Source organism: Chamaea fasciata, unplaced genomic scaffold, assembly GCF_029207755.1.
Source record: "Chamaea fasciata isolate MVZ Bird 193981 ecotype frontalis unplaced genomic scaffold, bChaFas1.0.hap1 SCAF_3, whole genome shotgun sequence".
In the NCBI taxonomy this organism is placed as follows: Eukaryota; Metazoa; Chordata; class Aves; order Passeriformes; family Sylviidae; genus Chamaea; species Chamaea fasciata.
In genome coordinates this window covers 47,242,376-47,264,496 of record NW_027094088.1, presented here as the reverse complement: position 1 = coordinate 47,264,496, position 22,121 = coordinate 47,242,376, and the positions used below count along the sequence as shown (strand labels likewise).

Here is a 22,121-nt window from a genome sequence, read left to right as displayed (position 1 = left end):
CAGAAGATCAACTCTCCTGTCCAACTTGGTGTTGTCTGAGGGTGCGCTTGATCCCTCGTCCAGATCATTATTAAAGCTGTTAAACAGAACTGGCCCCATACTGAGCCCTGGGTAAACACCACTTGTGAGTAGCTGCCAGCTGGATGTAACTCCATTCACCACCATTCCTGGGCTCAGCCATTCAGTTTTTCACCCAGCAAACAGTGCGCCCAACCAAGCCATGAGCAGCCAGTTTTTCTGGGAGAATCCTGAAGGAAAATGTCACAGGCTTTACTGAAGTGCAGGCAGACAGCATCCACAGCCTTGCCCTCATCCACTGAGCAGGTCATCTTGTCATAGGAGTAGATCAGGTTGGCTAAGCAGGACCTGCCTTTCACAAACCCAAGGTGGCTGGGCCTGGTGCCCTGGTTTTGCATGTGCCATGTGATGGTACTCAGGATCATCTGTTCTACAACCTTCCCTGGCTCTGACATCAAGCATGCTGACAGGCCTGTGCTTCCCTGAAGTCTCCTTCCAGCCCTTCTTGTAGGAGGGCCTCACATTTGCTAACTTCCAGTAACAGGGACCTCCCTGCTTATCCAGTGCTGTTGGTAAGTGATGGAAAGGGGCTCAGTGAGCACTTCTGCCATCTCCCTCTGTACCCTTGGGTGGATTCCATCTGGCCCAGTAGACCTGCGTGTAGCTAACTGGTGGAGCTGCTCACTGACCATTTCCCCTTGAATTAAGGGGACTTCTTTCCTTGTCTCTGTCTTCCAACTTGGGGTAGAGTACCCCAAAAATAACTAGTCTTTCAATTAAAACCTGAGGCAAAGAAAGCATTAAATACCTCAGCCTTTTCCTCATCCTTGTTAGTGCTTCTCAACACTAGTAGTAGTAAAGCAATAAACTTGTTGGGTTGTTGTTTTTTTTAACATTTCTGATGTGAATAGCAGTGATGACAAATCAGTTGAATTTTCTGCCTTTGTGCCCTGTACCCACTTATAAACCTGTCAGCACTTAAAAGCTCTCTGATTATTCAGAGAGCCATCACAGCATTTACCTATGATTGTTTCCAAGTGTAAACAAAAAAAAGGCTATATCTTCTTTCCAGAATAAATCTCCAGTGGAAGTGAGCTAAGCCTTCAGTGGTGAGTTTGAGTACATGCATGTTTCTGAAGTGCCATTAGTTTTGCTGAACAAAGTTCTAAAACCTTGAAAATCTCATCCTGACTTGAATGCTTGCCAAGGCCATTTTCCCCTCGTTCTTGAACAGTTTTTAGGAGTGCCTGTTGGTTCAGCTGAGTAAATGAATCCCCCTTTACTCTCCTGCATCTTCATCTTTTGATTCACTACTATCTTTTCTCAATCCAAAGTAGTGCAAAGAGGCAGACAAAAAGATAAATCTTAAAAGGAGACATGAAAGCAAATTTTATGTGAATTTTTAGACATAACTGTAATTAATTCCAGCTTCAAACGGAAGATATAAAACTTTTTTGTTCTTCTTTCATGTTAGTGAATTCCTACATAGCCCTTGTCACAGAGAAAGCTTTTATACAAAGTGTTTTGCAGCTTCTGATCCCAGTTATGGCTAGCTTTAGGAGATGACCCCATGCTTCTGGAGGGTGGCTACTCCATCCAGTCCATTTCAAGACTGTTTCTTTTGTAGAAAGTGGTGCTGGTTTTTTGTGGGTTTTGGGTTTTTTATTGTCTTTTTTCTGATTTGAAGTTTATAAACTCATGTTGCTGGGAAAAACATCCAAAGTGTTAATCAGGAGCAAATATTATATAATGTCTCTAAGCAGGTAAAGATTTATATGTGGATATATTTGCCGAGATTCCAGGTGTTGCTGGTAGCTCCAGGCAGTACAGTGTTGGAGTGCAGAAGCTGAATAACCTGCAGAGAGATAAAAAGCTATTTCAGAATAGCTGTGATTTGTTCACTGTGCTTTATCATAAGTGCCTATTTAGTCTGAGAAAAAAAATGAATGAGGAAGAAGCTTCAAGTTTGTGGAAAAGCCCCCCTTGGTTATTCAGTAATCTGCTGAATTAACTGTCACAGTCACTAGGCAGTGACTCTAGACACTTGGTGAGTGCTCTAAGTGTCAGAGATTTCAGAGAAGCGGGAAGAACATTTGCAGAAGTGCAGAGGCGGGTGGCAAGGCCATGGTTTTGGGTAAGGATTAGTCAGGGATATGGAGGATTGCACAACTTTTGTTTTGGTCACGGGAAGGCAGCATGTCTCTGTCCAACATCAAACTGTTATCTTCTGGGCATGCACTTATGGACCCCAGTTCAGGCAGAGCAGGGAGCTTGCATGTTCCTTCCTGTCTTGGGCTAAGTGAATGTTGCAGGTGAGTGTGTAATAACCAAATGACGTGCCTCTGTCAGTGACTGGTGAGTTTTCCTTGTTTCAAGGCTGGCTGCTCAGGGCAGGCTGACGTCAGAGACGGGAGAAGCATTAAAACAACAACCCGGCAAGTGAAACAGGCTTTTTCATGTCTCACTGGAGCTGTGAATTCTTTACTTTCTGCAGTAGCTATAGGCCACTGAGGAATTAGCTCCTTTAAAATTTCCTATGATGTGCTGAGGAGATGCAGAGACAATGCACTGATTCTATTTAATTTTACAGTTTAATTAGCCCTAATAATTCAGTTCAGTATATCTTGTTTATTTAGAGCTTGGATGAATTATCACCCAGCACTACTGTGTCAGGAGTCATCCTTTCTGTGCTGCCAGGCTACTGCACTCTTCCTCCTTTCAGCTGTAGTTTTTAATATCTTAGGTGTGCATTTAGCATATGTGTGCATGTCCTTGAGGGGAGGGGACAACCCTTCACTTTTGGCATAAGTTTCTGAGGAAATAAGAGCCCTGCAGCAGTTCCAGGTGTTCTGCATGTCTTTCCATCCTTTCCCCTCCCAAATTCCTAAATAATTTCTGAACACGTTGGCCACTTTGAAACCACATTGAGAAGGTCACTCCAGTGACTGAGACAACCACACTGCAGGTACATTTGCTGAAGGGAAAGCTGTGCAAAACAGAGCTGGTGGACTTTCTGCTGGGCCACAGCCAGCAGTCACCTCCGTGTGCCCTGCTTGGATGCCAGCCCTGGCTCTGCTGTGCCCTTGCTCAGTGTGAGAGGTGTGGGGAGACAGGTTTGGGATAGGAGAGAAAGATCTGTTGGGTCTTCTGCCTGGGAAGGAGCTTGCCTTTAGTCCCTAGAATCAACATAAGAAATATTTCCAGTTTTCTGTTTTTCATTAGCAGAGTTCATGTGCAAAGTTCTTGTTTTTCTTGAAACAAGCCTTTTTTGGTAGACAGTCTGTATCAGCACTGCTGAATTTTTTTTTATTACTTTTTTGCACAAAAACAATAGCCAACACTAACTAAAAAAGCGACTAAATCGGGCTGCTGTAGAGGCAGACAGTGTCACATGCAGCAGTGCTGGTCATGTCGGTGATTTTCCTTCAACTCTGACCTGGGTAGCAATAAATCACATGCTATATGAAGGCAGGGTTGGACAGAGAAATTCAATCCGGATAAGCCCAAAACAAAACTTGATTTCGACACGTTGCTGAGATTTTTTTGTTAGTCATTGGTTCTGTGTTTTTTTTCTCATGCAGGAGCAGCTCTAAAAACTGTGTTTTAACACAGCACTTTGATGTTACACCATTCCCTTGTTCTTGCAAAATGTGTCTGTAGCTAACAAACAAAAAGGAGGTAAATCTTGATGAATTAACTGTCGTGTCAATAAGCTTCATGTTTGAGAGCTGAAGCACACTCTGTTCTAGCAGCTTGTATTTGGAAGCCGTGCATGTTAGCTTGTTGATAATTTGGAAGGGTTGGATGATACATTTACAATCTTTTCTTTTTTGCAAATATATGTCTTGCTTTTCAATGACTTAAACTAGGTATGTATATCTTTGGTCCATTGATTTGGAAATAGAACTTTTTTTATAGGCTGACTGGAGGTCAGTAAAACCAGAGTGATTCTGTGATGCAGTTTTCATTGTCTTAGAGTGATGCGCTTTTTGTCACAACACCCAGGTTTTTTTAGTAATTTGAGGATTATTGTTTCCTCTTTTCTTTGGAACAAGTAATGCCACACAGCATGTTTTATAGAACATGCCCATTATGTGTCTTAACCATACTCCACTAGCATTTGAAATGAGTGTGTTGGGCAGATGCGTGGAACTGACATAACAAGATGCTGAATGTCTGTGACCCTTTGGTTGCAAACTCAGGTATGCTTTGTACAAAGAGCAGTAGCTGGGTCAGCACTGACTCTACAGCTCAGCTCAGCTGTGGGAGGGGTTGGGCTCTTTGAATGCTTCCTTGAATCATCATCTTGAAGCAATGATTGCAGCCTAAAATTATCTTTTAAAGTAATTTTATGGTGTGGGATTTTTTCTCCCTTAAAAAAAAAAATGCACTTAGGGAAATGTCATTAAAAATATGATAGCAAAAAAAAAAAATTACCCTCTGGGTAAGTTGTTAAAAGTAGGGAAATGTCAGCTAAACTCATGTGCATGGCCTTAACACTGTGTCTTTATGTGTGTTCATTATAATCTGTACTTTTTGGTAACACATCATGAAACACTCTCTACCATCATGTGAGGTCTGTCTTGTAAAGTACACATTTCATGAATGGCCACATGGTGCTGTAATCCCTCCTACATTTTTTTTCCTTTTTTATACTACATTTTTTTAATTATGTGAGTGTGTAATGATGGTTTTTAACTGTGACTTGATGGAAGACTAAGCACAAATCTAATGTGCAGTTTGACCTTTATATGATCTAAGCAGGGGGTTTTTGGGATTTATTTTTTTTTAAGCATTGCTTTGGTGAGGTTTTCCACAGATTTTAAGATAATTTAATTTAGAATTTATTCCCCTAGTTTTCCTGTGTTCTTTGCACAATGGACTTTTTTTATCTTTCTTTTAGCTCATAACATGATATTCTTAGAATAGAGATTGTTGCTTGAAATCTAGTTACTGAAGGTGGGGTTAGGCGTAACTTCTCAATTACCATTTTTACTGTTGTTCAGCTTCCATGCTCACAATCACACTGCAGATTACCAGTTTGAGAGTAACTTGATTTAAGAAGGATGATGTTTAGTCCAGAGGGGTCCAAAAGAGTATAAGAAGAATGATCAGTGATTTTAAAAAATGGCCTAAAATCACAGGAAAAGAAAAACAAAGAGAGAAGATGGGGGGGGAAAGGGACTGTCATAACACTTCTGATTTTTTTTTTTTTTTAATTTAAAAGGTTTTGCAGAGATAAAGAGGCTATGCAGTTCTTAATGAGTAATGATAACACAAGTGGTGGACTTGAATTGTATCAAGTTCTAGGTCTGACATTTAGGAAAAGGTTAGAACAACAAGGACCGCAAAACTACAGAATAGGTTATACTTCAGGACTTTTGAAGCTGGTAGTGGCAGTTGCATGGCTGATCCTGCCTTCAGTCAAGAAGATGGATGGTGACCGTTCTAAGTAATTTTGAAGCTTTTTTTACCCTTGATATATGAATTTAAACCTACAACTTCTATCTTTCAGGAAGGAAATAAAAGTCTTGATTCTGAATCACCAGTAATGGAGAATCTGCTGCACTTGATTAATTCTTTCAATAGTGAATTGTTCTCTCAGATAGTAAATTATGAGTTATTTTTCCTCCTAATTTTTCTGAGAAGTCAAATTGGCTCCTTTTCCTTGAATCTCAGAGTGCATTTGTCCACTACGTAAAGACTCATCAAATTTTTTCACTTGTGTAATTTCATGTGTAATTTCTTACACACTGTCATGCAGTGAACTCTCAGCCTTCTCTGTACTTTTTCCTTCTCATTCCCTTTGCAAGCTGGAGGCTTTTAATTTTTTTTTCATCATTTTTGTGGTGCTGCACTGAACTTTGTTCATGTTTTTCTGGAAATGGACTCTGTGAATGGTCACATGAGTGCTGTGTCAGGTCTTTGCTCCTTTCTCCTCCTGCTTCTCAGGAAAAGGGAAACTAGGATTATTCTGGCCTGTAAGGTCTCTCACACTGCTGATAATATGTGGAAATTTGCATATCCTGATGAGAACTACTCCTTCCCCATGTATATACTCTGCTTCAGGTTCTGGATGCTTTGGTTTTCGTTTTCCATGCTACAGTGCAAAGTGTTTTCTTATGTCTTTCTTGCCTGGTGGCTCAAGTGGCGCTTTACCAGCAAACCACTCCCTTCATTAGTCTCTCCTTTTGCAGGTTTCTTTTCTGAAAATATTATCACTTTGCACATAGCTTCTGAATCCCAGATTATCACATTAAACTGTGTAGGTTCAAAGCCTCAAGCAGAGTGATGTCCGCAGTCCCTCTCTGATGGTAGATTTGCACATCTGTGACAGGGCAGCAAGTTAAAAGTTTCACTCACATTGATTTTTATATTCCATAGATTCCATACATGATACGTACTGCTGAGTTACAATGATTTTTTTTTTTTTGGTTATACAGTTTACTGTATTTCAGTTTCCATATGGACACTCCTAAGATTGAGTTGCTCTCTGCAACAGCCATTTCCACAGGACAGCTGTAAGTCACCATACTGCCCTTGATAAATGTATTCATACAGGAAACTGCATATGCAGTGCTGAGTACATTGCTGCATCCTTTGCATAATAACCTTCCTAAGAAGTTGAGCCCCAAGATTTTATGTGAATGTAACTACCTCAGCCAAATCTGTGGTCTCATTCAATTTTGAAAATACATCTTTTCTTCCTATCATGTTCGTCGATTTAATACTTTCCAAAGAGCTGTATCAGCTATTTTACTATTTGCAGGAAACTTATTGTAATACTTTGTAATTAGTTTTTCTATTCTTCTATGTAATGCACGTCATTTGCAACTCTGAATTTCAATGAAACATTAATCAAAGGTCCAGAGAGATCCTGAGCCAGACCTTTGGAAGAAAGTCTTAAATACAGGGTATCTGGAATTTGGTGATTTTAATTAATGCAGAGTTTAGCTGCTGTTAAGTCTTTTGTTGAGAGTTAGTGTTTATTCTCCTATTGTTTCCAGCTGTAACTTTGCATTATGTAAATGAAAACATAATTAGTATTTCTTTTGCTTGGGACCCATGCAGGATACTTATCCATGTTGGTGCTGTTCACTGTGAATTTATATATTAAACTACTTCGATATCCTTAGGAGAATGAAAAGTATAGGGTAAAAAAACAAACAAACAAAAAAAACCCCTTCATTGTTTAGTATGCATGACTGACAAAATACAGCCTAAAATTTTCTGGTTAGATTTACAGGATGGTGAAACAGAGAAATACAAAGCTTTATGGTGTTATCTTCTGGCCATTTGCTGGTCTGAGGCAGCTTACTGAACAATTCCTAGAGGACTGAGTTGTAATTTTACAGTGACGTGACCCAGACACATCACTTCAGAGACTGAAATTTCTACTATTGAAATCTCAGGTCCAGAAAGGGTGATTGATGAGAGGTGTGCACTGTTTTACTGTTAACCTTGAACCACTGGGCATTTTGTATCATTGTACACACCTCCCATTGAAGGGCAGGCCAGTCAAAGGTGCAGTTTTGAAATGAAAATACTTATTTCATAGAATCATGGATCTGTTAAGGTTGGCAAAGGCTGCTAAGGTCGTCGAGTCCAAGTGTTAACCTACACTGCCAAGTCCACCACTAAACCACATCCCTAAGTGCTGCATCTACATGTTTTTTGAATGCTTCCAGGGGTGATAATTCCATCACCTCTCTGCATTGCTTGTTTTGTGTCTGGGATAAACTAGAGAGCAATAACAAAAAAGCAGACTGGCATAACTTTGAGTTCAGCTTGCTGGGGAGAGGCAGCCTAGTTAGTACTCTGTAAGAAAGGAAAAAGGCCTTAAGAAGCCAAAGTTTTTAACTGAAGTCTGCTCTACGTAGTCCTTGCACCAGTTCAGCTATGCCTGTACTATTATGACTGAAATAACCGTATAGGTGACATAGGTGCTCTGTATCAACTCTCCCAGTTCTAAAGAAAAGATTGAAAACACGACCCCAGCATGAGGGTAAAGACTGCAAGAGTGGCACCACAGACAAGAGAGAAGGAAGATAAACAAATTCTTGATTATGGAGGGTGGCAGTACCATGTACTCCCAGGCAGGCATTACCTCAGCCCATTCCTCTTTGCAGCTCATCCTTGAGGAGGATTAGTGGAGCATCCCAGAAGTGCCTGGTGCTGTGTGTGCAGGGGATTGCCTTGCTACAAGTTCATGCTGGTGTAGGATGTTAGGAAAACTTATATATCAAAATACCTTTTTAAGAAGATAAATGTTGAAGTAACTGCACCTTATTTAAGTCCTAAAAAGGTGAAGGTTCTATGCTAGTGCTTTTACATGACCTCCCCATGAAGCTGTGCTGCAGGGCAGGTAATGGAGCTCTACCATAATTGATGAGTAAAGGTGGCTGGGCAATTGTACTCTCACAGTGTGTTTCTCAGTTGTAGGCTCTGTAGAAGGAAATTGTGCTTTCTTTGTAAGAAGGACACAATATGCCTGTTCCTAATAATATTATGTGGCTGCTGGTTCTTGTTTGCTTCCATTATATTGAATTTCTAGTAACCACCCAGTTTGTTTAAGGGGAAGCAGTGTATGTTAGGAGGCAGACAAAGTTATTACAGAGAATAGATTGGGAGTCATCTTTTCCTTGAGGGGTTGTGCTTTTCCTGCAAGGATGAAGAAACCATCTTCTGCTTGTGTGAAGAGTTTTGTATTAAATGCAAAGGCAGCAGCCTCCTGAAGTGAAATGAAAAATAATAGGAGTTAAGAAAGCTTCCATTTTAAAGCCAAGCAAATCACTTCTGTTGATTTTTCCCCCTAACTTGCAAGGGGTTTATAAATGGTTTTAAATTAAGATTTTGGTCATGTAAATAATAAAATTGGAATTCATCAGTAATGTGAAGGGGCAAGCTCACATAATTCTCAGGCTTTATTTTTTAATTTTGGTTTTATTTAAAAAGACATAGGGGAATGTATTATTAATGAAGCTAAATATCATTGATTGAAGCTTGCAAATAGTGTTGTTTTGGTTTGGTTTTTTTTTATGAGGACTCCAAAAATATATCTACAACAACAGATCAGTTAAAACTAATGGAATTTACTAGTATAAATAAAATAAATCAGGAGATATTAAGTTCAGGAAAAGTGTTGTGGGTCTACCCTGACCCCCTCTTCCCAGTTGCACCGATGTGCTGCTGGAGAAGAGAATAACCTGTAACTTCATCATGAAGGATCCAATCATGATCCCACTCAGAGAAGGTAAGTTTGCTACTCAGACCTAGAAAATATGATCATGTCCCATTTTGAATCCTTCACCATAGGTGTTTGAGTGCAAATAAGGTGATGTGATATATAATGAGAGCACATATCTATTTTTTTTGCAAGAGCACTTTCATGTGGGTGTTGTTATTCTGAAAAGTTTCACTCAGGAGAGCATTTAATATGTTGCGATTGATAGGTATCTAAAAATATGCAGAACATACTTGAAGAAATAGAGCATTGATTTGCCCTTTTTCTTCTCTAAATAACTTAAGGTAATTGATTTTTTTTTTAACTATTAGGATTTTTTATGCTATATGAGTGCTGCTTAGCTTCCATAAAAGACTCTTAGAACAGTCCATAGAGACAAATGGTTGGAATTCAAAGTATTATAAACTATGTTTTTAAAACATGCACATTTGAATAAGGACCAGAACAGACTTGATTTTTCTAATAATTCCTTTCTTGTTGCCTGGTGGAGCAACCCACAGCTGGGTGTATAGCAGCCGGTTATATTGTGCAGAAAATCAGAAATTTGAGCTGTCCTGTGTTTGGGGAGGTGGGGAGCACACACAATCTCCACTTCAGAAATGGAAGTTCTTCTATAGCATTTGTGAAAGTGTGACCTCCTGTCTCAGCTGTCCTCTTGGGATGAATGAGCTCGTGTGAGCCTCTTTTCTCAGGGCTTGTGGTCCTGAATTTACTGTTCTCATGTTCAGAAACGTGACCTTACCAGCAAAAGGATGGGCTCTGGGAATATGGTGGGTTGGTTATGCAATCTCACCCCTCCTTTTACTTCAGAAAAGACAATATGTACTGAAAATTTCTATCAAGACAGCTATTAGCTGGTTTTCATTTTTCACTTTTCTGATGAGCATTTAGGTTTAACATCCTCTACAAAACCTGGGGCAGGACATTCTTTCTCTCTTCTGTGTATCTTGTGATCTCTTTTTTATCTTAAGACAGCTCGCTTTACTGTCTCTTCTGCTTCCCCTTTTCTTTGCCCTCCTCCACTCACCTCTGCCTTTTGATTATTGCTATCTGCATGAAGCGGCAGGAAGATAATGTGTCCAATAATTTAGATGCAATCTATTTTTTCCAGCAATTTCACTTGAAAAGTTTAGTTTTCAAAACTACCAAGCCAAGACATCCACTCAAAGCTTTCTATCTGAGTAAATAATTGTTGAAGTTCTTTGCCCACATTGTCCTGTGATATTTGCAGGAATGTCTTCTTTTTTAAATGTAGGTTTTATTTCTGTATATAGATAAAAAGCAGCAAAGATAAGCTTAGAGAATTATTCAGGGTACTAAATTCTCATATTTCACTTGCACATCCATGTCCAAACTGGGTTGTGCACTAATCAGGAAGCAAGGAGCATATGGCTTTTTAATTGGATTGTTTTAAAATTTTATGCCGTCTGTGCAATTTCAAATTATGGCAGTGATCCTGCAACACTGAGGTCAATGAGATTACTGATAGGCATAGTTACTCATGAGACAAGCCTTTGCAGACTTTATTTAGGAGTCTGGGGAATCATGCAGAATAAAAGTCACGTTTAAACTCCATGAGATTTTTCTTTTTTCCTTACTAGAATTCATAATTTTAAACAATTTTGCTGCATCTTTAATACTTATGAGAACCCCATATCTTTTATTATACAAATTCAATTATTCATTGCCTCAAAAGATGAGGGTTTGTTTTTTTTTAATTTAAAGGGTGTCTTCAGTTTTCTCTCTTTTAATCTAGTATTTTGCATTTTATAAGAAATTATATAAATTGTGACTCAGAAAATCGTCAGAATAGCATTTAAATACTTAAATATGGCTATGTCCTCAAGCTCCCAAAAATAAAGCATAAACTAGTGCTTAAGTGAAAATTGTTCACCTAAATTGGGGAAACAGAAGGGAGAAGCGTAATCCATGTTCTGAAACAAGGAAAATTCCAAGTTGAATTTATCCTATGAACTTCTCAGTCCAGGAAGGTTTATTTTATTCTTTGTCTCACAGAATTTGTAGGCCATAAGTCTGTTCTATGAATGTCCATTTTTTAAATTTTGACCGTGGAACAGTGTAAGCAGCTTCCCCTTTCCCTTTTTTCTTCCAATTAGGCCTGCTCTTCTGATGCTGTGTGTTGATCTAAAATATGCAGTCAGTATTTTAACATTCTGAAAATAGAGTGTAGTCACAGACCTTCCCAAGCTTCTTTTTTCTCCTTTCCTCTTTTGGTGTCCCAGCTATTGAACTGAAGCTGTTGGTCACTTAGCACCAGTAGGAGATGTACAAGAGGGTAAAGTCAATGTGGTGAAGTTGCTCTGGTTTATCTTCTCACCTCTAAGTTGTAGATATCTATGCTACATTTTGCTTGTGTGCAAGCCTGGTCACAGCTGGTGTTACCCTTTCCTTTTCCTTGGACTTTCATGTACTTGAGATTGATACCTAATTTCTCTTTTGAAGCAAGAAATTTCATATTGACTTTAAAAAAAAAAAATGTTCACGAAGTGCAGTACAGGGATAAGGTGTTGGATAACAATGAAATAACCTCAAATCCAGCTGGTGGCGCAGGCTGGGGGTGAGGGGAAGAGGTTCTGCACAAGTTCCAGCAAATAAAAAGTTGGAAATTCCATGCATATCTGTCAGTTCATCCAGAGGAAGTTTTTGGAAAAAAGCTGTCAAAGTAAGCTGAAAATCCTTTGCACATTACTACACTTACTGTACAGGCAAAGGTGGTCCTGGGCTGTCTTACAGTAGTTACTGTTGGGTAGTGCATGACTGCCCAGATAGGAAGTGTGTTGACAAGAAGAAATGCTCATTCTCTGGTTCATCTGCAGAAGGTACTTCATCTGAAATCAGCAAGGAGACAACTCAAAAGCAGAACTGTTGATGCAGTGTAAAAAATGTTTTTCAACTGAAATGTTTGTAGTATGCATACATACAGCTTAATGTGATTCTGTATTTACTGTTTGCCCTAAAGAGATCATACATGCATTTCCAAAGGTTTAGGAACTACTTGTAAGATTCTCAGTTTCACTCCTCACCTTGTAAAAGCTCTGAATTTCTGTTGGAAGTGATTTGAAAGCATTCAGATGAGAGATAATAGATGCATGTCTGTGTGGAACCCTGTGATGAGATTCACCCATTTCTCTTCCCACCAGGTTTGGAGGAGACCAGCCCGTGTACATCAACATTATTAGAGATCCTGTCAACCGATTCTTATCCAATTATTTTTTTCGACGTTTCGGAGACTGGAGAGGAGAACAGAATCACATGATCCGTACTCCCAACATGAGGCAGGAGGAAAGATACCTGGTATGTTTAAATAAAAGGTTTTGATTACCAATTTCCCATCATTGCTATGTAGTGCTATTACTCAAACTGTATGCATGAAAAGTGGGAGACTGAGGCATCTTCCATGTTGTGTTTTTCCTCTGTCTTTTCTCACCTGGTCCTTAGTTTGCTCAGCTTTACTGTGCAGAGTGTTGGCAATGAATTTAATTTGATCTTGAATAAGCCAACAGCAAGTTCCAGATTTCCACCGTTGAATTATGCTTCTTTCACTGAGGTGGATTTGCACTGCATAGTAATACAATAATTCTCCCTTTATTTATCACTGTGAATATTCAGACAGATTTTTAGGTTCAGACTTCACCTGTAACTGCAGCCTTGGAAGAATTCGAAGAAACAGAGCTAGTCAGGGAGCTCAAGTCTCTAATGTTCTTGATGCTAAGTTGTTTGTAATGATCTTTACACCAGGGCTCTAGTCTCAGTTCTTGCCTCGGTTTTGTTGCCTTTTGTCTTTTTTGGGTTAAGATGATGGCAATAATGCTGAATGAGCTATTCATAATAAGTTTTAAATTTGTTCAACTGCTGAACTATCGTAACACCTGCCAGCTTTTGTTACATACCAAGGTCCCATGGCAGTAGGTGTTGAATGAATGCTTAAGAAGAAAGAAGCTAGGGATGTGGCTAGTTTGGTTTATATTGATCTCTTTTCATGTACACAGACACTTCTTAAAAAAGGCAAAATGGTGGAATTTTCTTGCCCTCTCTCATGGAGTTCCAGTTTGATTGGACCCAGCTCTCAGGCATACTTGCACCTGCAGAGAGTTCAGTGTAACAGCAGTGACAGGACAGCTTGATGGTCTGCTGTGAGATGTTGCAGGCCAGACATAATGTCAAAACAAGATATGTCTGTGGCTTTTGGAGGAGGAGAGGATGTTTTTGTGAGGTTTTGAAGAGGCAGTAGTAGAGTACAAGATGTGTGATGAGCCATAGAGAGCACAGCTCTGAACAACTGCCACACAACGCCTTTCAGCCCTAGCTGAGGTTACATGAATCCAAGGAAGGCTGGAGTTTTTTTCCATGCTACAGAACTGTTTTGATTTCTTTTGTCTACTGTTCTTTGTCATGCAAAGCCCTGTGAACAGACAAGCTTGTACATTATGAGTAATTGAAGGGGGAGGTATCAGTGTAACTGTCTAATAGCCTTAAATTTAATGACATCTCCTATAAAGGTATAAACTGTGAAAAGTCTCTTATTTGCTATGTGCCTAGAGATCCCAAAGAGGTCCCTATGTCAACTGAGTGGGTCTTGACCTCCTGATGTTCAGAGCTGGAAGATTTTGCATGTTGTGTGTGCATGGACTTCTGCTTCATCATCTCTAAATGGGACAAGAGGGTTGAGGAAATTATTGAGGGTGAGGGTTTTTACTACAACTATTACATTTTCTTTTTTGGAAATGTTAAGTGAGTGGTAGAGTCTGTTCTTTACTTTGAGTGCCTTCTCATTTGAAGTGCAGTGATTGGCATCTCTGAGGACTGACTCTGTAAAACCTGATATTATTTCACTGTCTGTGCACCTTAAGACATGATACATATAGCCAGTGAAATTTTACTTCAAGGAGAACCCAAATAAATAGATCAAATTCATGTTGTCTTGGTTTAAAAACTAATAGAAATTACCTTGCATTTTCATTGGCATTGGTATGTTCTTTAGGAAGTTAATTATTTAAATGCATATGCAGATATCTATGTATACACACATCAGTACAAAAGCTATAATGAAAAAGAAATAAAAGTGTCTGACTAAGGTCAGTAATCGTTTTGTTCAAAAGGCAGTTTGTTGATCTGAGGCACCATTAGCATCCTTAATAAAAACTATTTTTGCATTTTCATTTTGATTTTCCTTGTTGTTAAGTCAGTGTTAGAATCCTGGAAACATTTTGGAACCTGTTTTCCATCCCTCCTTGGCAGACTTTGGCAGTCATTTGCCCTGCTCAAAGAGAGTGACAGTAACATATAGGCCACTTCCCAGTGAAATTAATTTTCATGAAAGCCACTCATTCTGAATGTTCAGCATTTTTAATGATTGAGCAATCCAACGACATCATATATTGGATGCCTGCATTTTAAGCTTTTCCTCAGTGATGCAAGAAAATCAGCTGGCATATTTCTTGAAATTCAGGTATTGGGAATTTTGGAATCATAGCTTCAGAAATCTGCAAAATCAGTTGCCAAATCTAGCTGTGAAGAAAGTAAGCAGCTGGTTTTACCTCTTGAGCATGAGCCAATATGCCACTTTAGCACAGGACTGATGGGTGGCCTCATTGCAGGTCTCATAACTTTTGCAATTCTTCCCTAATACTCTTTTAAATGCAAAACTCACCATGAAACATTACTCTATCTTTACTGGGCACTATTTAAGGATAAACTTAGATTTAGCATATTAAATAGTTTCAACACTGATCACAAGATTAAACGTAAGTTGTTTGGGATGTGGTGTGCATGACCATGAGCAGATACATGAAAGCAGCAGGAGGATATGAGCTTTTACTTTTCTTCTTCCATCATGCCTCAGATCAACAGCTGGGAAAACCCATAACTGCTGATTGATCCATGACACTGAGCTCATTGCTGGAGTACTTGAGAAGCCTTGTGTTGATAGCAGTTATACACTTCCAAAATGGACTGGAGAAGCTGTAAATATTACTTTTCTGTTTTACCAGAAGAGACGGGTTTGCAGGCAAAAGATGTGTACCTTGGGTCTTAGACGCTAATTGTGCTTATACCAACCATGACATTCTTGGCTTCCTATCCCTTGGAAGGTGGTGTGGGCAACTGGAAACTGTCCAGGCCATCCTGGCATCTTCATCAACAGCTGCCAACACTGGCCATCTCCCTTGAAAAGCTGAGGGCGGCATCCTCAAACTGCAGTGTGAAGGTGTGGGAGCTCAGCTGCTCTAGAAAGCAGGCTCTTAGGGGAGGAAAAGCATTTTAAGATCAGGTTCTGGGTCTGATGAACTCCAGGTTATGATGCCCTTGATGGACGCATTCTCTACCCTCTATTCTGATCCTTAAGAAAAAAAGGGAGTTGAAAAAAACCCAGACTGTTTTGAAGTCTTGTAGTATCTTGCATGCTGGTTTTTAAACATTGAAAATCTGAACTGCTGACATTGCAAAGGTCAGAAACAGAGACAGAAATTTCCATTGTTCACTGATCATTTGAAATTTTCTCTGAATAGAGCTCTAGGCTTTGACTTTGTTCCAGGAAACACAGCCATTCATTCAGAAGTCAGATAAATTGTTCTAAACATTTTGGTAAATTCTTGTGTTTACCAAAATTTAATTGGAAGTCAGGATAGAAAACAAGCCTTTTATTCACGAGACAGATTCAGCAGAGGCAGCTGCTGCAATGTGAGACTTTTTACCCAGATCCACTAACTCCTTGCTTTGACCTGGCACTTTCAGTGCTGGAGTGAGTTATTGTTTTCAGCTGAAGAAATTACATCCAAGCTTCCCCAAAATAAATAGTGGCAGGCATGGTAGTGTGGAGTATGGCAGAGAGGTAATTAATGGTGAGCACCTTGAGTCAAGTCTCAAGCACACTGATTTGACTGTCAACCCTACATTATGGTCCTGTAAGATGAGATAAATTCACAAAAGGTAATTTAAATTCATTGTAGTGAATGTGTTTCAGGTTGAACTGGAGGTCTTAGAGTAAATATGCTTCAATAAAGCTAGCAAACCCTTACCAGTGCAGCTGTGAGTGCTGCAAGTACCAAGCAAAAGAAAAATATGTATGAGATGCAGTTTAGTTCAGGGCTTAAAGTGCAGAAGGTAGGAAGTACCCCTGATGAAGAGGGACTACTAATAATATTTTAATGCTTTATATTAAAATTGTTCCTTCCAGAAGTCTTGTTTGTTATTGTCTAGTATTTATCACAGCTTCAGTTTGAGACATCAAATATAAAAAAGGCATGTATAGGCTTTTCATCTTTTCTTAAGAGTTGGTAGAACTTTGATCTAAGACTACTAGGGCTCAATGAGTGTGTGAAGCAGCATGGCCTGTGTATTGCTGCCAGAATTGCAGGAAATCTGGTTACATAGGATTCTGATGTCTGTTAGGCTCATAAATACCATAGCTCCTAGCTCACTCAAGTAAAAGATTTCTGAGCTAATGTATCAGAAGTGAAAATTTTTGTATTTAAAAAAAAAAAAAATCACTCAGTAAGATAAGAACTTGTCACCTTCCTATAACATGTTCCTAATTCTCATTATAATTAGCAGTTACGATTGCATGGCATCTCTGGGTGGCTCCGCAGAGTTTTTCAACTTCATCTCTGAAAATAGATATGCTTTTCTCAGCAAAAATTAAAAATATTCTAATAATATTCAGTCTCATTTATGTTAAACTTCACTCGCACAAGTGATCCCATAGAGGAGCACCTGTCCTTTTGTCTTTTAAATGAAATGTAAAATAATTGTTAGAAGTGTATTAGGATTACTGCAAAGGAGGGAAGTAAAATTCAAGTGGTCTCAGGGAAGTTTCACATTAAATTTCTTATAATAGGAAAAAAACCCATTCCTTTTGCAATTTTAGCTTTTATGGCTGAATACTTAAACTAATGTTGTTTAGGTTATTTCATAAATTTCAAACAAAGTAAAGTAGAAAAAGGGGAATGGGTAAACTCCATAGAACATTTTTTTTAGTCCTGAATCTTGAGAATTTCTTTTTATGTTTTCCATGGTTTTCATTAATATAAGAATATTCACTAAATATATTTAACTGGTTTTATTATTTATATCCTCAAATTTCTATCTACCATGAAAAATATTCTTTTACCAATTACACTGATTTTTGGACTGCAGCTGGCTGTCTTATTTCCCGTGTTTATGTGCATAATACCGTGGGTAATTACATTAGGAATTGTCATCAGTAGTTGTCATCATTGGGCTTTCTCCTTCATGTCTTCAGATAAGTTTCTTCAAGCTTTTCGGTTGTCAGAGACGTGGCCTCCAGGAGAGACCATGGTATGGAGCCCATGCCTTCATCTTCTGATGCTCACTCTCATGAGTGTATTTCTCTATTAAAAAAAGGCCAAGAGAGAGTTGACTGCCCACAGGTGTGGTGCAGTAAGCGAGTAGAGGTTCATGACTCTGATTTTCCTGTTGAGGACCTCACAAGTGGGGCTACAAGTGTCTGTTGATTGAACCTGGGAAATTTCGGGGAGGCTCTGGTAACTTGGTTAACCTTGTTTAGACTGGAAATCTGAGACATGCAGAGGTTAAAATTATTCGCCTTTGTCAGTGCAGTGCATACCAGATATTGGGGAGTTAAATACATAAATTAAAAAGAACATTTTTCACTTACTGTGTTCCAAGCTGTAGTTAAAGAGGCCAGACATTTTGTGCGCTCTCTGTGTTTTCTCTGACACACCCTCGTACTCACAGTAGTCATTTTACTGCCTGTGTTGTGCTCTGGTGCTGAGGTGGTTTGAATTGGTCACTGAATTGGTGGTGCTGCAGCGCAACTTTGCAGTGGTAGGTCTGCTTTGGGGATCACACAGTAGCACCAATCCCTGCGGCTGGGACGGGGCTGCCGGGAGAGCACTGCCGAAGCACAGCCACCTGTCAGCTGACCCAATTAGAACAGTTTGCTGCTTCTTCCCTCTAATGAGTGTTTTTAATAGTCTCCAGCTGTTCCCTTTTGCTGCATTACCTCTAGACAGCAAAATTTCTGGCCCGTTTTTGCAGCTCTCCATCTATTGTGTGTGCTCTAAAGCACCGTTTCCCCCCTTAGATTCTCCCATTTTGTATTAATAATTTATTGAACCACAAAGTTAATGATAATTCAGACCTCAGCTGGAGGAGGGACTGAATAAACAACTTATAAAACATAATATTAAAGGAGATTTTTTCATGTCTGACATATACTTTTCAGTGACTAATTTACAGGCCAATATTTTTTTTTAATGTTCCCCTGTGGAGTTTGTATTCCAAACATTGCAGCATTATGCATTTATACAAAAGCAAGAAAATGTGCCTTCCTAATCTGTTTTCATTCAGTAGTCTGAGTCAATTGCACATAGTAAATATGCAATGTAGCATTGGTTAAGATTGCAACACTAAAAACTTCTATGTGATTCACAATACATACTTATATTCATAGAAAATGCAAGATTAATACCATGCTTTTTTTTTAATGATGTCATTCTGTATTGCCATTCTCCTTTTTGTGGAGATAGGAACAGGATAACAACAATATGCTTCAGAATATATTGCTTCAGAAGGTAAAAAGGTGAGGGTTTTTTCTCACAGTGTTGTAGTGGTCTGAAATTTTCTGGCAGTTGCAGATTTTAAGGAACTGCACAGGAAAGCAGAAACCAAGTAGCAGTAGAGGTCCAAGCACTAAGTACCCAGAATCTTATTTAAATGTAACATTATTAGAGGGACTTACCATATACTGTGTTTCGGTTGTGCTTTTTAAGTCATTTATATACATAAGAACTTAGGATCTTTTATTAAAGGACCTTGCCGTATTAAGTTTAAAATGATGAATCTTTATTTTTATGGTGATTTTGCCAAGTTTTTTATTTATGCCTTCCTGACCGTGAATACGAGACAGCTCTTGATGTTCTCTCCTGTGTTTTTTGGTTTTCATGTGTTGTGGTAGCTTGGGGAAATAGTAGTCTGAGTCAATTGCACATTATCTATAGGAAGATCCTGTCTGTAGAGTGGAAAATCCCAGCCACAGAACAAAGATTCTAATATATTGATGCCAGCTTTTAAGGCCATGTAAACTGTATAAGAGAAGAGGTTATGTCTGTGTTACATTTTCAGGAGATATATTTTTGGATCATTGAACAAGAACAGAAAGCATTCTTGTGCAGCGCAGGGACAAAAGCCAGCCTTGCCTTCAGTGAAGGTGGGAAAGCAGCTTGCGGGGGATAATCCTTATTTCACTTCGAAACTGGTGGACTCTGACAAGCCTTTTGCAGGGTTAGGAGTGGAATGTCCTGTGTGTGTTGGGTAGTTCCACCATAGCATCTGCTTGGTTCTCAGTAGCAGTCAAAAAAGGCAAACTAAAAGCAATAGAGAGCAATACAGAGAACTTCATTGTATATACATCTCCAGTGTGTCTGTGCTTGACTACTTTCGTCTGACATTTGTGACCTCCTGTCCTAGGGTATTTCCTCCCAAATTTTCCCTAAACCTGGACACCTCCCATTCCCAAAACAGGATTGAAAGAACCAGAAAACACTCACAAATGGGTAGGAGCAATGATGAAATAATTTCCATATGAGGAATGACAAAGATTAGGACTCTTCAAATGAGGAAGAAATAAGGGAAAGGATATGGGAAGACAGATTCTTGGGAGACATATAAAAGTGGCCACAAGGATGTCTGTTTTGAGTTGTTTCAGTGTAAGACTAATAGAAGTTTACAATTGGAATGGGTAGCTGCTGGATCCAGTAAAAAAATAGAAAGATGCGATGGTTTGGACAACATGTAATTAAGCTGTGGAAGTCCTTGCTCTGGTCATTGTTGCGAGTAAGTTTAGATGGATTCAAAAAGGAAATATTTTAGGAAACGTTTCTTTACAGAGGGAGTGGTCAAGCACTGGAACAGGCTTCTTAGAGAGGTGGTCAATGCCCAAGGCATGTCAACGTTTAAGAGCAGTCCATACAACACCCTTAACAGCACCCTATAACTTCCAGTCAGCCCTGAATAGATCAGGCAGTTGGACTGGAGGATCCTTGTAGGTCCCTTCCAACTGAAATGCTCTATTCTATATTTAGAAGTGCAACTATATAGCCCTCAAGGGTTGTTAATTACCAAAGCAACACCTCTTAATCAGAAAATACCCGATCAGTACAAATCTAAAACCTCAGAGGTACCCAGAAAAAGGTCCTGTGTGTTTGGTAAATGTTCCTCATAGCCAGTAGTGATTTTCTGAAATTGGTTTCTGCTGTGGGTGTTTCAAAAGCAAGCTTTATAATTACATGCTTACAAGTGAATTCTACTACTAGGTGATTTATATAAGCTAGTTACAGTTATCGACATCTCCAATTGAATGTGTTGTTTCTTGACTTTAAAATAGTTGAGTGATCTTGGGTATATGCCATAGTGGCTAAGACTTTGTTGTCTTACATCTCTACCAATCAAATTAATTTTTTTAAGTTCCGAACTGGTGCTGAAGCTATTGACTGTTAACACTGTCATGACTATTCTCAAATTTATCGTTAAAAGCTAAGATACAAATGCATTTAAACTATGAGCTGCATCCAGTTTTACATTGTGCACTGTAATAGTAAGGATGCCAGAAGAGAAGATGTAAAAATCCTTAAAACAGTCGGATAAAACATTTCTTTCAGTGCATGCTTTTCAGAAATGTGAAGTCTCTTCGTTTTGATGTTTCAGTATGGGTGAATTTCAGGTGTTTGATAATCTTTGTAAGCCACGAGTTCAGTACTTGCATTTTCAGATCTCATGTACATTGTTAATGTGAAAGTAACAGGAAGACATATCTAAAGAGATAATACTTACATGATTCCCAATAAGGGGTGACTTAATGATAATTAGCTGACAAATAGCTATTTCAGGTGAATGAAAACAAGAAGGTCTCTGTGTGATGTGAATGTTATCTTCAGTGCAGAGTCTAGCATTTTGGGCACTAGGAACCTGAAAGAGTGTTTAATAGTCATCAAGTAAGACTAATTATTGATTAATATTTTGTTTGTTTTAGGTTGGAATACAATAGTTTTTAAAATGGGAATGTTTATCATCCAGAAAAAAAGAATGCTTTCAATTTCTGTTAGTGAAAATTTTAAAATCATTATTTTTAAAGTTACAGCTTGTACATGGCGTAAATAAGAGAGATGGGGCATTGACCAGCAAATAGTCTGTCTTCAAAGTAAGATGTAATAATATACGTGAGTGTGTGTGTGTTTAGGAGTAGGAGTCAGACTTTTTGAAATTATGTTTAATTAACAATTTTTTTGAAGACTTGTCTAATGAAATCATGGTAGCTGTCCCTAGAAAACCATACTATAAAACCTCCTAAGTACACTTCTTGCTAGGAGTAGGCCTGTTTTCTTTTCCTTATTGCGTCATGCTTTAACCACCTTAAATGAAAACTCTTTTTTTGGCAGTAGGATGGGGAAGGAAGCTGCAGAACCTTTTACTCCTCCTGACAGAGGAAGGGCATAGAGAGACAGCCTTCCTCTTACTGCCAGCATATTGAATGTGTTCAGGCTGTGGCATGATAATGTAATTTCAAGCAGTCAGATACTCACTTCACTCCGTAGGTGTCAAAACCTGCAGGAACTGACAATCCATGAAAATAAAACTGAATTTATGAGCCCGTTTTATTCCTTGTCTGTCATTCTCCTTCCTCTTTCATTTTCATGATTCATGCCTAGGTTTTCTGGCTGTCAGAACTGCCAGCAAAGTGAAATAAGCAGAGATCCCGATCTCCAGAACTTCCTAGCTAAAGCAAAGCTGAAGCCTTGAGGTGGTGGATGGCAAGGAGAGTGCAGGGCAGTAGAATTAGGAGAACTGCCCGCCCATGATG

General features: G+C 38.9%; 1 protein-coding gene across 1 annotated transcript in view; it reads left to right on the top strand.

The window, feature by feature from the left end:
- Positions 1-22,121, top strand: part of UST (uronyl 2-sulfotransferase) — a 151,222-nt gene that overhangs the window by 81,637 nt on the left and 47,464 nt on the right. The window contains exon 5 of the mRNA XM_066178877.1: positions 12,424-12,577. Coding sequence (XP_066034974.1) covers positions 12,424-12,577 — 154 coding nt within the window. The remainder of the gene's footprint in view (positions 1-12,423; positions 12,578-22,121) is intronic.